The 13,865-nt window shown below is 42.6% G+C and overlaps 2 protein-coding genes across 7 annotated transcripts in view; one reads left to right on the top strand and one right to left on the bottom strand.

Annotated features, from left to right (window-relative positions):
- Positions 1–1,624, bottom strand: part of NIPSNAP1 (nipsnap homolog 1 (C. elegans)) — a 60,442-nt gene extending 58,818 nt beyond the window's left edge. The window contains exons 1-2 of the mRNA XM_006894874.1: positions 1,519–1,624; positions 1,186–1,377 (exon numbers count right to left, since the gene is read on the bottom strand). Coding sequence (XP_006894936.1) covers positions 1,186–1,377; positions 1,519–1,624 — 298 coding nt within the window. The remainder of the gene's footprint in view (positions 1–1,185; positions 1,378–1,518) is intronic.
- NF2 (neurofibromin 2 (merlin)) overlaps positions 1,284–13,865 on the top strand; it is a 96,495-nt gene continuing 83,913 nt past the window's right edge. For 5 of the 6 annotated variants that reach the window (XM_006894764.1, XM_006894766.1, XM_006894767.1 and 2 more), the window contains exon 1: positions 1,284–1,836. In XM_006894764.1, coding sequence (XP_006894826.1) covers positions 1,723–1,836 — 114 coding nt within the window. In that variant the 5' untranslated portion in view covers positions 1,284–1,722. The remainder of the gene's footprint in view (positions 1,837–13,865) is intronic. The other variant, XM_006894769.1, reaches the window with a different exon arrangement.

Here is a 13,865-nt window from a genome sequence, read left to right on the forward strand (position 1 = left end):
CACTGGCATCGATGGAGCCATGACAATTTGGGATTTCAAGACCTTGGAGTCTTCCATCCAGGGCCTCCGAATAATGTGAAGCTGAGCAAACCTCGGAGACTGAGCCAGCATGACCAGCTGCAGCTGCCTCCCCGCCCGCAAGAAACACTGAAAACACGACCGTGCAGATGCTCCCGTGTGTGTGCGTGCGTGATGTGTGTGAGAATAGAATTGTGAAAGTGTTGATATTTTAAAAGCAGCAAGGATTTATCTCTCTGGCCTGTTTGATTCCATTTTTCACCAAAGCTTCTCTTTAAACAATTGATATTGGAAAATTGCCATACTGACCTAAAGGAAGAGGGCAAGTATGTAAATCGTCTGCTAGAAAATTGAATAAAAATGCTAAATGTGGAAAAAAAGAGGAAACCGTATAGAATGACAAATGCTTTCGTTTTCTACCATTTTTCATGTACTGAGACAATTTCACAGGCTCTATCTAAACATCCGTTTTAAAGCTTCACATGTACTAACTTGCCTATGAACTCCGTGAAGTGGGTACAATTAAGACCCATCTTTGATAGTAATTATAATGTTTGGAAGGACAGCGCAGGAGAGGAAGACCCTGATGGATTGACACAATGACTCAGATAATGGGGGCAGGTGTGTCGGAGACAGTGAGGTTGGGCTAGAAGAGGATTCAGAACTATTGCGAGTCACAAGGGCTCGACAGCACATTAACAATAACAAAGCAAGCAGAAGAATCTGGCAGGGAAATGTCCACAAGTGTTTTACAAGTCTGTGAAACACGGAGGTAAGTATATGTAATTAGTTGAGAGTCAAAAGGAATAGAAATGGAGTGTCTGAAATACGCTTTTTCCAAGGCGCCAAGACTGGGATTGGCTCCTGCTCGGTTCAAAGGGCAGGTCCTCACTGTACTTGGGAGGGACACGACTCCCGCGCTCGAGGACCAGCCCAGACATGCATTCCCGTGAGGAGCGCCAAGCTGCGTCGCTCCAACCAATCTTGTTAGAGTGGGCGCATCCTTTGGAGAGCATGCGGAGTGACTGTCACTGCAGCCACTTACCATCCAACCCAGGGCCCGCGCCTCCATATAAAGCGGAACACTCAATTGGCTTAGCTACGCTGAGGGAGGTGGGACTAAGAGCAAAGGGCTCGCCTCCCCCGAAGGTATTAGCCAATGGTGACTTCCAGGCAGCAGCCTCCGTGTTCGGTTGAGCCCTGTGTAGTGGGCTGAGGGGGTCTGAGGGCGGGGCGGGGAGCCGGCCCGGGGCAGCAGGGAGGGGGCACTTGCCGCGGGCGCGCGGAGCGGGAACGGTGACAGGCACGCGTGCTTGTGCACACCCGGCTGCCGCGCGTCTCCGGGAACCCTGTCGGCCGCTGAGTGGCGGGCGGGGTTTGGGTCAGTGCCGTCTAAGGGCCGCGTTCCCGGGCGTCCCTGTCGGACGCCCCGAGCGGCCAGGCCGCACCCGCATAGTCAGCCCCAACTCGTATCCCCTCCCAGTGACCAGCAGGACCCACCCCCCGACGCCCCTTTCCGCTCCGGGTCAGGGTCCTCGCGGCCCATGCTGGTCGCTGGGGCCGAACGCCACCCACCCAGCTCCTGGACCAGCCGGCGGGCCACCATGGTGGCCTTGAGGCCTGTGTGTCTCCTCCAGGGGGGTTAAAGTGGTACAGAGCGCAGGCTGCGGGGGCTCACAGGTCCCGGGCCCGAGTCCCCGCACCATGGCCGGGGCCATCGCTTCCCGCATGAGTTTCAGCTCGCTCAAGAGAAAGCAACCCAAGACGTTCACTGTGCGGATCGTCACCATGGACGCCGAGATGGAGTTCAACTGCGAGGTAAGCGGGCAGCAGCCCCGACGGGCGCGGCGAGGGGCGGCTCCGTCGGGGATTGTGGTGGAGGCTGGAGGGATTCTGCATCATCCGGTTATGCATGAGAGTCGTTGGCCTTGGACCCTCCATTTAGCATTGAAAGTTAATTGCTGTTCTCCTTTGTAAGGCTTTTGAGTTTGGAAGCACTTCCTGTAGGTGGTTTTCATTCATTGTTACTTGACGAGGTTCCGTGCATCTTTGGTAGAGAATTCTGTTTTCAGTGTCAGGCGTAAGCTGGGTGGAATGTTCAACGTTTACCAGATGTTATTGTGCACCCTGGTATTAAAAGTAGCATTTTGTTCGTTGAACAGTTAATACTTGTTTATTGTTGTTATGTACCGTTTGCTGTTGTAGAGTCAGAATGGCCCCCTCACGGACCCTTTGGCGGGTTTTCAAAGCCAGAAGAAGGTTGCCCCGCTGTTTTTTGTTTGCAAAGGTTACATTTTCTTGGCAGAACCATCATATATATATATAGCTGACTCGCCAGTGGGTTTTTGGAGGTTGTAAATTGCACGGGAGGAGATGGATCATCTTGCTCCCACAGAAGCGGCTGATGGATTTGAACCGCTAGAGAGCCGCTATCTTTGGAGTAGCAGCGCAGCTCCCTATGGGCTGCGCCATCCGAGTTCAGCTTTTGTATATTTAAGTGCCAGATATTTTCACATTTAATCTTCACAGCCCGTTGACTTATAGAGCGTTATTATTGCCACTGACTTGCCCCCAAACTAGTATCTTTACAAGTGTATCTAGGAAATGGCAAAGTGGAATTTTAACCCAAACCCCGCGTCACCGGCGGTTCAAATCCACCAAGTCTGATTTCTAGCCTCTGAAACCCCGCTGGATTCAATGGTTTGTTTGCTTTTATGTACCATCGAATTGCAAATAGCCAACTAGCCAACTATTGTTTGGGTTTTTGGAGGCTGTTAATCATGCTGGAAGAGATTGCCCCCATCAGAGCAGCTGGTGCATGTGAACCTGCACCTTTGGGTTGAGATGCAGTCCATATTGAAGACTGAAGTTCTTGATCTTCTTTTAACCAAATGCTTCAAGTTCTCTTCAGTTTTGGCGAGCAAAGTTGTGTCATCTCTATAACGCAGGTTGTTGATGAGTTTCCTATCTGTTCCACATAAAGATTAAAAAGGTGTGGAGAAAGGGCACATCCCTGACACATTTTTTCCTTGGTTTTTCAACCATTTAGTGTTTCCTTGCTCTCTTCTGATGACTGCTTCTTGGTCTAAATGTAGGTTTTCCATGAAGATAATTACGTGTTCTGAGATACCCCTTCTTCTCAATGTTAGTCACAGTTTGTTGTGATCCTCACAGTCAAATGCTTTCTCAACATCCAGAAAACAATTCTCTCCCTAAGGTGCATGGTTCGAATCCACCAGATGCTCCACTGGAGAAGGAGGGGCAATCTCTTCGTGTGCCAGTCGGATCAGATCTGATTCGAAGGTACACAACAACAAACAAACAAACAAGAAAGAGTTGGGAAGAGCCGTCTTCCTCCTCCCCTCCCCTCCCCCCCCAAAAAAAAGAATATTCTCACCACCAGGCCAATTAACAGCATCATATTGAAGTTGTTAACAATTTCATGCTGTTTAGGTCCACAGTCAACACTTTTGGCGCCAGCAGTCAGGAAATCTAAAGACAAGTTGCTTTGGGAAGATTTGCTGTCAGGGACCTCTCCAGAATGCTAAGGAGCAACGATAGAGACTAAGGTGCAACCAATCCAAACTCAGTTTGCTATGCATCTGAGAGCTAGATAGTGACTAAGGATGACAGAAGACAAATTGGTGCCTTTAAGTTGTGGTGCTGGAGAAGAGTATTTAATGTAACATGGACTACCAAAAGAACAAACAGGTCTATCCTAGAGAGAGTGAAACCAGATGGCTCTTGGAGGAAAAGACTTCAAAATTCCATCTCACTTACTTTCATCATGTTGCCTAGAGAGGCCAGTCTTTGGAGAAGGACATCATGCATGGAAAGGTTGGAGGGTCAATGCAGGAGAGGAAGGCCCTGAAGATGGATTGGCATGGTGACGGTGGCAATGGGAGCAGGTGTGTCTGAGACATTGAAATTGGCTCAAGATAGAGCAAGGTTCAGAGCTATTGTTCACAAGGTTCTATGATTGACTCAATAGCACATAACCACCACCACCACCTTTGGGTTGATAGTGTAACTCCTTACCACTAAACCACCAGAACTCTGTGCTGACATGGCGAGCAGCATCAGTGGTAGGTAGGAAGTTGTCAACTTTTTTCTCCAAATAGCCAGATAGTAAATATTACGGGCTTTGCAGACCATGTAGAGGCTGTCACAGCTACTCAGTTCTTTAGCTCTGCCATTGTAATGTGGAGCCAGCCTTACACATGGTCACGTAAGGGCACGTCAGCATAAAGAGATCCACTGACCTCATTCAAAACTGGTGAAATTGATAAAAACCAACCAACCAACATTTAAAATCTCTTGGAATTGTCCTGAGGGAAAAGAGTAAACTGTGATTCATGAAATTTGGTGGCTGTGTTATTTGAACCCAGACAGTTTCCTCCTGTTAGCCCTCTCAGCTCAGGGAAATGGAAATTCTGAACCACACTGATGGGCAAAGTACACGGGTTTCCTTCTTCCCTTTCTTACAGTCAGCTGACTTTCCCTCAGCAGGAGCAGGACTTCAGGACTTCAGTGTTTCTCATCTCACCTCCAGTTACCTGTTGGCTGAGGCTCGGCCTGGGCTAAGGCGGCCAAAAGGTGGTGGGAATTTTATAGTTCTACATCAGGAGGGGCAAACCAAGAAGAGGCCTCACTTACTGCAACCTGCCTACCAGCAAATACCCTCCTAGAATAAGACTTAACTTTGTCCCTGCTCTTAGCTCTTAGAATTCTGACTCAGATATTTTGCTTGAAAGAAGCAGGACATTGAATCAGTAGCTTCGTATCTCTTCCCAGAGAAATGGGCTTTGTTTGTGACAAAACTTGGAGAAGATTGTGACTAAGGGTACTTGCTCAGTTAGAGCTAAAGGTCACAATAAATGACCCCTAATTAAATAGGACAAATTTGTGGAACATGAATTCTCTAAGTCCTTTTAAGAGAGAGGAGAACAAAAAGCCAGATCTACTGGACAGGTTGAGACTGGAAGACTCCTTGAGGCTACTGTTGTCTTGAAATAGTCTTCAGACCTTCGTCCATAACTAAGGCATGAGGTCATCTTGTAGCTGAACAACAAGTTGCCTAAAAAAAAAAGAAAGAAAGAAAAAAGAGTATCACTCAGAAGTATTAGTGCTGCTTTAAAAAATTACCTGTATGTGATCAAATAGTCAATAGTTGCTTTAACGTAAAAGTGAGAATATAAAGGGCCAGAGAAACTGATTAATGAAAATGAAACAGCCTTTGAAAAAGCGTGGTGAACTGGAGAGAAGGACAAATACTGTGTAAGACTATTATTGTAGAACAAGTATGAGGATCCAGGAGGGGGAGGAAGGGAGGAGAGGTCTGAGATGGGCGGGGTAGAGTCCTACAATTTGATGGGTGGAGGGTGTGTGTGAAAAACAATGTATATGAACTCTGTAAATAAACCATTATAAAAACAAACAAACAAACAACAAAAAACCCATTTGTTGTTGTTCTGTGCCATCAAACCGCTTGTACTCATAACGACCCTGTGTACAATAGCCCTGAAACCTCCTCTATCCTGTGCCAACTTTACTGTCTCTGACATATCTACCCTCATTACCCCAGTCACTGAATCAATCCATCTCATCGATGGTCTGTCTTCCTTTCTTTTTCTGTCCCTCCACCCTTCTAAGCATGATGTCCCTCTCCAAGGACCAGTCCCTCCTTGCAACATAATGAAAGGTAATTAATTGAGAGACCAACAGATTTAATGAATCTGTAGGTTGGCTAGTTTGCAGGAGAAGACCTGGGGGTAAGGCAGTTCAAGTCAACAATCTGACCTACCACATTAAGCATTGGGAAAGGAAGAACAAGTAGCGAGAAGGGAATAGTAAGAGAGGAAAAAAACAAATCATAACCTCAGTAACTATAGCAGATTGAATTAATAATTACAGATAAGAAAAGGAGACATTGAGACCCAGATGGCTTACTACTGAATTCTACCAAACATTTAAAGAAGAATTAGCGTTTATGGACATTTATTTTTGTTCAGTTTCTTCTCAAGGTGAAGACAACTCTTTATAAATGTCCTAGATACATATAGTAGCTTTCTGTTCACTCTTTACAAGTGGAAAAGGGTGGATTGTTCCACTACTGACATTTATGGGAACAAGAACAAAAAAATTATATTAATTTGCATAAATACTTCTGAAAAATAGAGAAAGGGATACATTCCAGCTTGTTGTACGTGGCCATTATTACACTGGGAAGAGGCCTTATGATAGCTCTTAAGTGCTTGGCAACAAACCAAGAAGGTTGATGGCATCAACCTAGCCAGTGTCTCCATGAGAGAAAGACTTGGCATTTGGCTTCAATAAACATCACAACCAAGAAAAACCTATGAGAGTTCAGTGATTTAATGGGGTCACTGTGAGTTTGACCTGACTCGGTGACACAAGACAGCAAAGTCTGATACTAGACAGAGTCATCACAAGAAAACGGCAGACCAATATGTTTTGTAAATATGTAGTCAAGAGTTCCTCAACAAGATACTAGGAGACCAAATCCAGCAACATATGTAAAGAATTACTCACTATAACCAAGTGGGATTTATCCCAGAAATGCAGGGTTGGTTTACTAATTTTAACATAACTAAATATAGGGTTAAATCTTGTTAACTTTAGATCCTTAGATATGACACCAAAATTACAAGTAACAAAAGGAAAAAGAGATAAATTGAATTTCCTAAAAATGGAAAACGTTTGGACATCAAAGGATAAGTCTTAAAATAGTAGAAAAAGACAATCTAGAAGATTAAGAGAATTTTAGCAATTCATATGTTTAATGAAGGCATAACTAAAATGTATAAACTTTTTATTTACATTTTCTACTAGTTTACAAAATTCAAATACATTGTTTTCAAGAACAATTTTTTTTAAATTTTTTAAAAAATTATTTTTGTGTGCGTGTACCGTCAAATCAGATCTGACTGATACAGGAGGAGATTGTCCCTCCTTCCCCGGCAGAGCATCTGGTGGATTCGAACCATGCGCCTCTGGGATTGTAGTTGCAGGTCCTTGCCACTAGGCCACCAGAGCTCCCCTAAGAACAAATTTTTCAAACTCCTTCACCCCCCACCCATCAAATTGTACAACCCCATGATTAATCACCACCCTTGACATCCTCATCCCTCTACTTCCAGCCTCTCCCACCCACCCCTCTTGGATCCTTATTCTACAATAATGGTTTTGTACAATTTTTACCCTTGTGGCATAGTTCACTCAGCAGAATGCTCTCTAGTCCCTCCTGAGTTAGGTAATAATGTACAAAATCATTGTTCCTGCATGCTGCATAGCATTCCACTGTGTGAATGTACCATAATTTCTCAATCCATTCATTTGTGGTTGGACATTTGGGCTCTTTCCATGTTCTTGTGATGGTGAATAATGCTGCTGTGAACACTGATGTGCAAATCTCAGTTTGTGCCTCAGTTCTCATTTTCTCAGAGTATATTCCAAGTAATGGAATAGCTGGGTCATATGGAATTTCTATGTTCAGCTTTTTAAAAAATTTTATTTAGTGCAGCTTCTTGCCACTGGGCCACCAGAGCTCCCCAATGTTCAGCTTTTTTTTTTTTTTTTAAATTTTTTTTTTTTTATTATTTTGTGTGCGTGTACCGTCAAATCAGATCTGACTGGTACAGGAGGATATTGCGCCTCCTTCTCCGGCAGAGCATCTGGTGGATTCGAACCTTGTTCCTCTGGGATTGCAGTGCAGCTTCTTGCCACTAGGCCACCAGAGCTCCCCCCCAATGTTCAGCTTTTTGAGGAAGCGCCAAACTGCCTTCCAAAATGGTTGCATCATTTCACAATCCCACCAACAATGTCTAAGAGTTGCTTTCTCGCCACATTCTCTCCAACATCTATTGCTTGCTCCCCTGTTAAACTTTGCCACTGTTCCTGGGATGAGATGGTAGCTCATTGTGGTTTTGATTTGCATCTCTCTTATTGCCAGTGATTTGGAGCATTTCTTCATGTGTCTGCCATTTGAATAGCTTCCTCTGTGAATATAAACAACTTTTTTGTTTTTGTTGTTGTTTTAATTTATTATTAATTTCAGTAAAAATTTACAGAGACTTTGGATTTCCATTCATTCATTGTTGCACTTTTCCCCCCTCCCAACCCTACCCCCTAGTACACTACCCTCTTGTAAAAGTAAAAGAAAAATTCTTTCATTGTTTTACAAACCCTCCCCCAGGTCCACTCCACCATGCAGCCTTCGCTCTAGACACCTGTCATGATAAAAATACCTAATCACATATCCCTTTTAAACAGTTTTCTCCTTCATCTGTTTCAATGCAGTACACTTTATTGAACCCATCTTTTTCAGTCTCCCCCCAACCCCGAGGTCATTCCTGTTTTACAACAGTGGCACCATGCAGTATTTGTCCTTTTGTGACTGAGTTACTTCACTTAGCATAATGTCCTCCAGGATCACCCATTTTGAATAATACTGCATGAGTTCCTTGTTTTTCAATGCAGTGTAGTATTGTATTGTGTGAATATACCACAGCTTCTCTATCCATTCGTTTGTTGATGGGCACTTGGTTCTTTCCAACTCCTTGCTATTGTGAAAAAGGTGCAATAAACATCTGCTTGGATGTCAGTTATGGTCTCTCTGGGTTGTATTTCCAATAGTGGAATTGTTGGGTCAAATGGTATCTCTATTTGCAACTTTTTTTTTTAAACTTGCAACTTTTTGAGAAAGCTCCATACTGCCTTCTTCAGTGGTTGCACCAGAATATAAACAACTTTTACAATATAATAATAAAGACAACACAATAAAAATGATATCTCTGAATGGGCATTTTCCCAAGGAAGGTCTATAATTGGCCAATAAACACATGATAAGATGCTTGACATCATTGTTGTTGTGTTGTTGAGTACCATTGAGTCCGAACTGACCCATAGCTGACCCTCTGGCAGGTTATCAGAGGCAGTTCACCACAGGGGAGAAAATTGCAGAACAGCTGTTGGATTTGAACCGTGTGCCTTTGGTATTGCCATACTTCTTGCCACAGTGGCCACCAGGTCTCTCACTTGACATCATTGTTGTTAGGTGCCTTTGAGTTCACTATATAACTCATAGCAATGCTGTGAATTCAGATCTGATTCTTGCCCTGTCCCGTGTCATTCTTATCATCTCTGATACACTTGAAACCATTGGTACAGTCACTGTGTCAGCCTGTCTCATTGAAAATCTTCATCTCTTTAGCTGACTCTACACCTTTCCAAGTAAAATGTCTTTTTCCAAGGACTAGCACCTCCTAACAATATATGTGAGTTGTGTGGGGGATGAAATTTCATCATCTTTACCTTGAAAGAGCATTCTGATTTTACTTTCTCCAAGACATATTTATTTGTTCTTTTGGCAATCTGTGGGATAGTCAATACTCTTCTCAAACACCACAACTCAAAGCCATTCTTATTCATTGTTCAACTTTCAGATGCATAGCAAGTAATTGAAAATTCTATGGCTTGGATCAGGCATACATCTTTAGATACCTTGACTATTGATACCAAGAGTGTTGATTGTGGACCCAATAAGCTGAAATCATTGACAACTTCAGTCTTTTCTCCATCTATCATGATGTTTCCTATTTGTTACATCAGCAGAGAACTGCCAGAAATTAAAGCTGGAATTTGAAGAAGCTGAGCCACAAGGGATAGCATTGCTGATGTCAGATAGATCTTGGTTGAAAGAAGAGAATACCAGAAGGATGTGTATTTGTGTTTTATTGACTAAGCAAGGATATTTGACTGTGTGGATCATAAGTTATGACTAACATTGAGAAGAATGGGAATCTTAGAACACTTAATTGTGCTCATGCAAAACCTTTACCTAGACCAAGAAGCTGTTGTGTGAACAGAGCAAGGGAACACTACATGGCTTCAAATTAAGAAAGGTGTACATCAGGGAGCTCTGGTGGCCTAGTGGCAAGACACTGCACTGCAATCCCGGAGGTACACAATTCAAATCCACCAGATGCTCTGCTGGAGAAGGAGGGTGCAATGTCCTCCTGTACCATTCAGATCTGATTTGACGGTACACGTAAAAATAATACAACAATAATACAATAAAAATTAAAAAAAAGAGGAAGGTGTATATCAGGGCCGTATCGTTTTTCCATACCTATTCTATCTGTAGCGAGCTCTGGTGGCCTAGTAGTAAGAAACTGCACTGCAGTTCCCAAAGACACACGGTTCAAATCCATCAACTGGTCTGCAGGAGAAGGATGGACAATCTGTTCCTTTGTGATTAACAGCCTCTGAAAACCTGCTGGAGGGTCAGCTCTGGATCAGTTCTGACTCGATGGTACACAACAACAACAACAACATTCCATTTGTGTGCTGAGCAAATAATTCTAGAGGCTGGGCTATAAGAAAAAGAATGTGGCATTAGGATCGGGGAAGACCTGTCAACAATCTAAGTTACGCAGGTGATTAAACCTTGCTTGCTGAAAGTGAAGAGGAACACTTGCTGCAGGAGATCAAAGACTATACAGCCTTCAATATGGATTGCATCTCAACATCAAGAAAACAGTCCTCGCCAAGTGATTTTTTCTTATTAATCTTATTATGTACTGTCAAGTTGCAACAAATCCATAGCTGACTCCTAGGGGGTTTTCAGAGGAGTAAATTGCAGAGGAGGAGATTGTCCATCTCTCCTCTGTGAAGCAGTTACTAGATTTGAACTGTATGCGTTTGGGTTGGCAGCACAACTCCTTACCACTAAGCTACCAGTGCTACCCTCACCAGGTCGTGTGCTGTTGAGTCGACTGTGACTCCTAGCGACTTAATGAACTCTGAACCTTGCACTATCTTGAGCCGACCTCTATATCCAGCACACTTGACCCCATTCCTACAGCTAGTGTGTCAGTTTATCTTGCCACGGGTCTTCCCTTCTTGCAGTGACCTTCCACCTTTCCAAGAATAATGTCCTTTTCTAAGGACAGACCCCTCCTGAAAATATGCCCAAAGTATGTGAGACAATTTTACCATCCTTATCTCCCAGGAGTTTCAGTGAAGCTCCTTGCTTCATTTTCTCCGAGGTAGACCTGGTTGTTCTCATGGCAATTCATAGGATATTCGGCGTGGGGATCGACTACACAGTCACCATTTCTATTACCTCCCTCCCTTGGTCTCAAAAAAAAAGTTAACCATAGAATTACTATATTGACCCAGTAATTCCACTCCTCAGTCTGTATATATCCAAGATAATTGAAATTATCTGTTTAAATAAAAACTGTACATGGCACCACAACAAGATAAATAATCCAGTAGAAAAATGGGCACAGGATATGAACAGACACTTGACCAAAGAAGACATTTAGATGGCTAACAAGCACATGAAGAAATGTTCAAAAATCCCTAGCTCTAAGAGAGATTCAAATTAAAACAACTATGAGATATCATCTCACCCCAGTCAGAATAGCAAAATTTAACAGAACAGCAAGCAGCAGATGCTGGCGAGGTTGTGGAGAAACTGGAACCCTTATTCACTGTTGGTGGGAGTGTAAAATGGTGCACCCACTGTGGAAGGCGGTGTGGCGCTTTCTCAAAAACTTGCAAATAGAGATACCATTTGACCCAACAATTCCACTACTGGGAATATAACCCAAAGAGACCATAACTGACATCTAAGCAGATATATGCACACCCATGTTTTGTTTGGGTTTTTTTTCCTATAATTATATTTTATAAATTTCATAAACATTTACAGAGATTTTGGGTTTCCATTCATTCACCGCTGCACCATTCTCTCTACCCTCCTCCCAGTTTGTTCTTGTCCAAATGCCACAGTGCTTGTCAAAGCCAGTTCTGATTAATCTTCTTTGTCAGTGTGTCCTTTGCCATTCCCTATCACTCCTCCCTGAGAGAGACTTCACCCTGAGTCATAAGGAAAAGGGGATGGCGTATTCTCTTAGCTACTTCCTGCTGAAAAGGGACGCTGTGGGTTTCAGCACACCCATGTTTATTGCGGCTTTGTTCACAATAGCAAGGAGTTGGAAACAACCAAGTGCCCATCAACAAACGAATGGATAGAAAAGCTGTGGTATATTCACACAATGGAATACTAAGCTGCATTGAAAATCAAGAAACTCATGCAATATTATTCAAAATGGGTGATCCTGGAGGACATTATGCTAAGTGAAGTATCTCAGTCACAAAAAGACAAATACTGCATGGTGCCACTGTTGTAAAACAGTAATGACCTTGGGGTTGGGGGGAGACTGAAAAAAGGTGGGTTCAATAATGTGTACTGCATTGAAACAGATGAAGGAGAAAACTGTTTAAAAGGGATATGTGATTAGGCATTTGACAGGAGTCCAGAGCAAAGGCTGCATCGTGGAGTGGACCTGGGTGAGGGTTTGTAAAACAATGAAAGAGTTTTTCTTTTACTTTTACAGGAGAGTAGTGTATTAGTGGGGAGGTTTGGGAGGGGAGAAAAGTGCAACAATGAAAGAATGGAAATCCAAAGTCTCTGTAAATTTTCATTGAAATTAATAAGACATTTTTTTAAAAAGGTAAAAAAAAACCCTGTACATGGAATACTATTTATAGCAGCTGAAAAATGAAAATATGCCAAGTATCCAAATAAACAAAATACTTTAAATACATTCAATGGAATATTATTTGGACATAAAAAAGAATGGCCATAAAAAAAATTACTGATACACACTGCTTCACGGATGAACATTGGGAATTTTTTGTTAAGTAAAAGAAGCCAGTCACAGAAGACCTTATTTTATGATTCTAGGGAGCTTTTTTTTAATTTAAAAAAAATTTTTTGTATCACACAAACTGTAATACTTTAGTAGAATAAAGCTTAAGAAGATAGTCAACTATTAAAGAACTAATACAAAGGCATTATTGCATTTGTTTCATGTTAAGAATGACATTAAATTCTGTTTAAAACTGTATTAAGAGTTCACAACTAACTTATCTTTCAAGAACAAAAACCATTTACCCAACTACACTTTAAAAATGAATATAGTAAAAAAAAAAAAGAATATAGTAACCAAATGAAATAGGCAATGTTGTACTAGAAGTAATTAGTTGAACACATTTTAAAATATATGACCAGTATTTCTGGGAACAGATGCTCTCCACCTCATATAATAGGGAGTGGAATCATCGTTTATAGCATAGTTGCCATCACTTTTCAAGACTCATCACTCCCAAAGTGGAAAATTCAATAAACATCCACCACTATTGTTGAGTTATCTTTTGTGTTGGATCTAGGGAGCTTTTGTGGCCTAGTGGGTAAGAAGTTGTGCTGCCATCCAAAGGCAGGCAGTTCAGATCTGCCAGCTGCTCATTTAGGAGGAAGATGGAATAGTCTCCTTCTGTAAGATTTACATCTTCTGAAAGCCTGTTGGAAGTCTTTCTATGAGGTGATTCAGACTTGACATCAGTGAGTGAATGAGACCTTGAGTCATACGAAAGCCCAGAATTAGGAAATCTAGAGAGATTAGTGTTCTCTTAGGACTAGATGAGTGGATGGGGGTTAGGGAGGGGAAAGCTAAAAGGTCCATGGTTTCTTTATGATGTGACAAAGAAAAATATTCTGATCACCATGGTAACTGTTGTACAACTCTGTGAATGTACTAAAACCCATCAAATTGTACCCTCTAGATGGGTAGATGATATGTTGTTGTTATGTGCCGTCGAGTCACTTGCGACTCATAGTGACCTTATATACAACAGCCCTAGACCCTGCTCTATCCTGTGCCAATTGCACTGCCTTTGACACACCCATCCCGATTACCCCAGTCACTGAATCAATCCACCTCGTAGAGGGTCTTCCCCTCCTATGCCGTCCCTCC

The sequence above is a fragment of the Elephantulus edwardii genome, unplaced genomic scaffold (genome assembly GCF_000299155.1).
Source record: "Elephantulus edwardii isolate Elephantulus edwardi_28Jun2011 unplaced genomic scaffold, EleEdw1.0 scaffold00151, whole genome shotgun sequence".
NCBI lineage: Eukaryota > Metazoa > Chordata > Mammalia > Macroscelidea > Macroscelididae > Elephantulus > Elephantulus edwardii.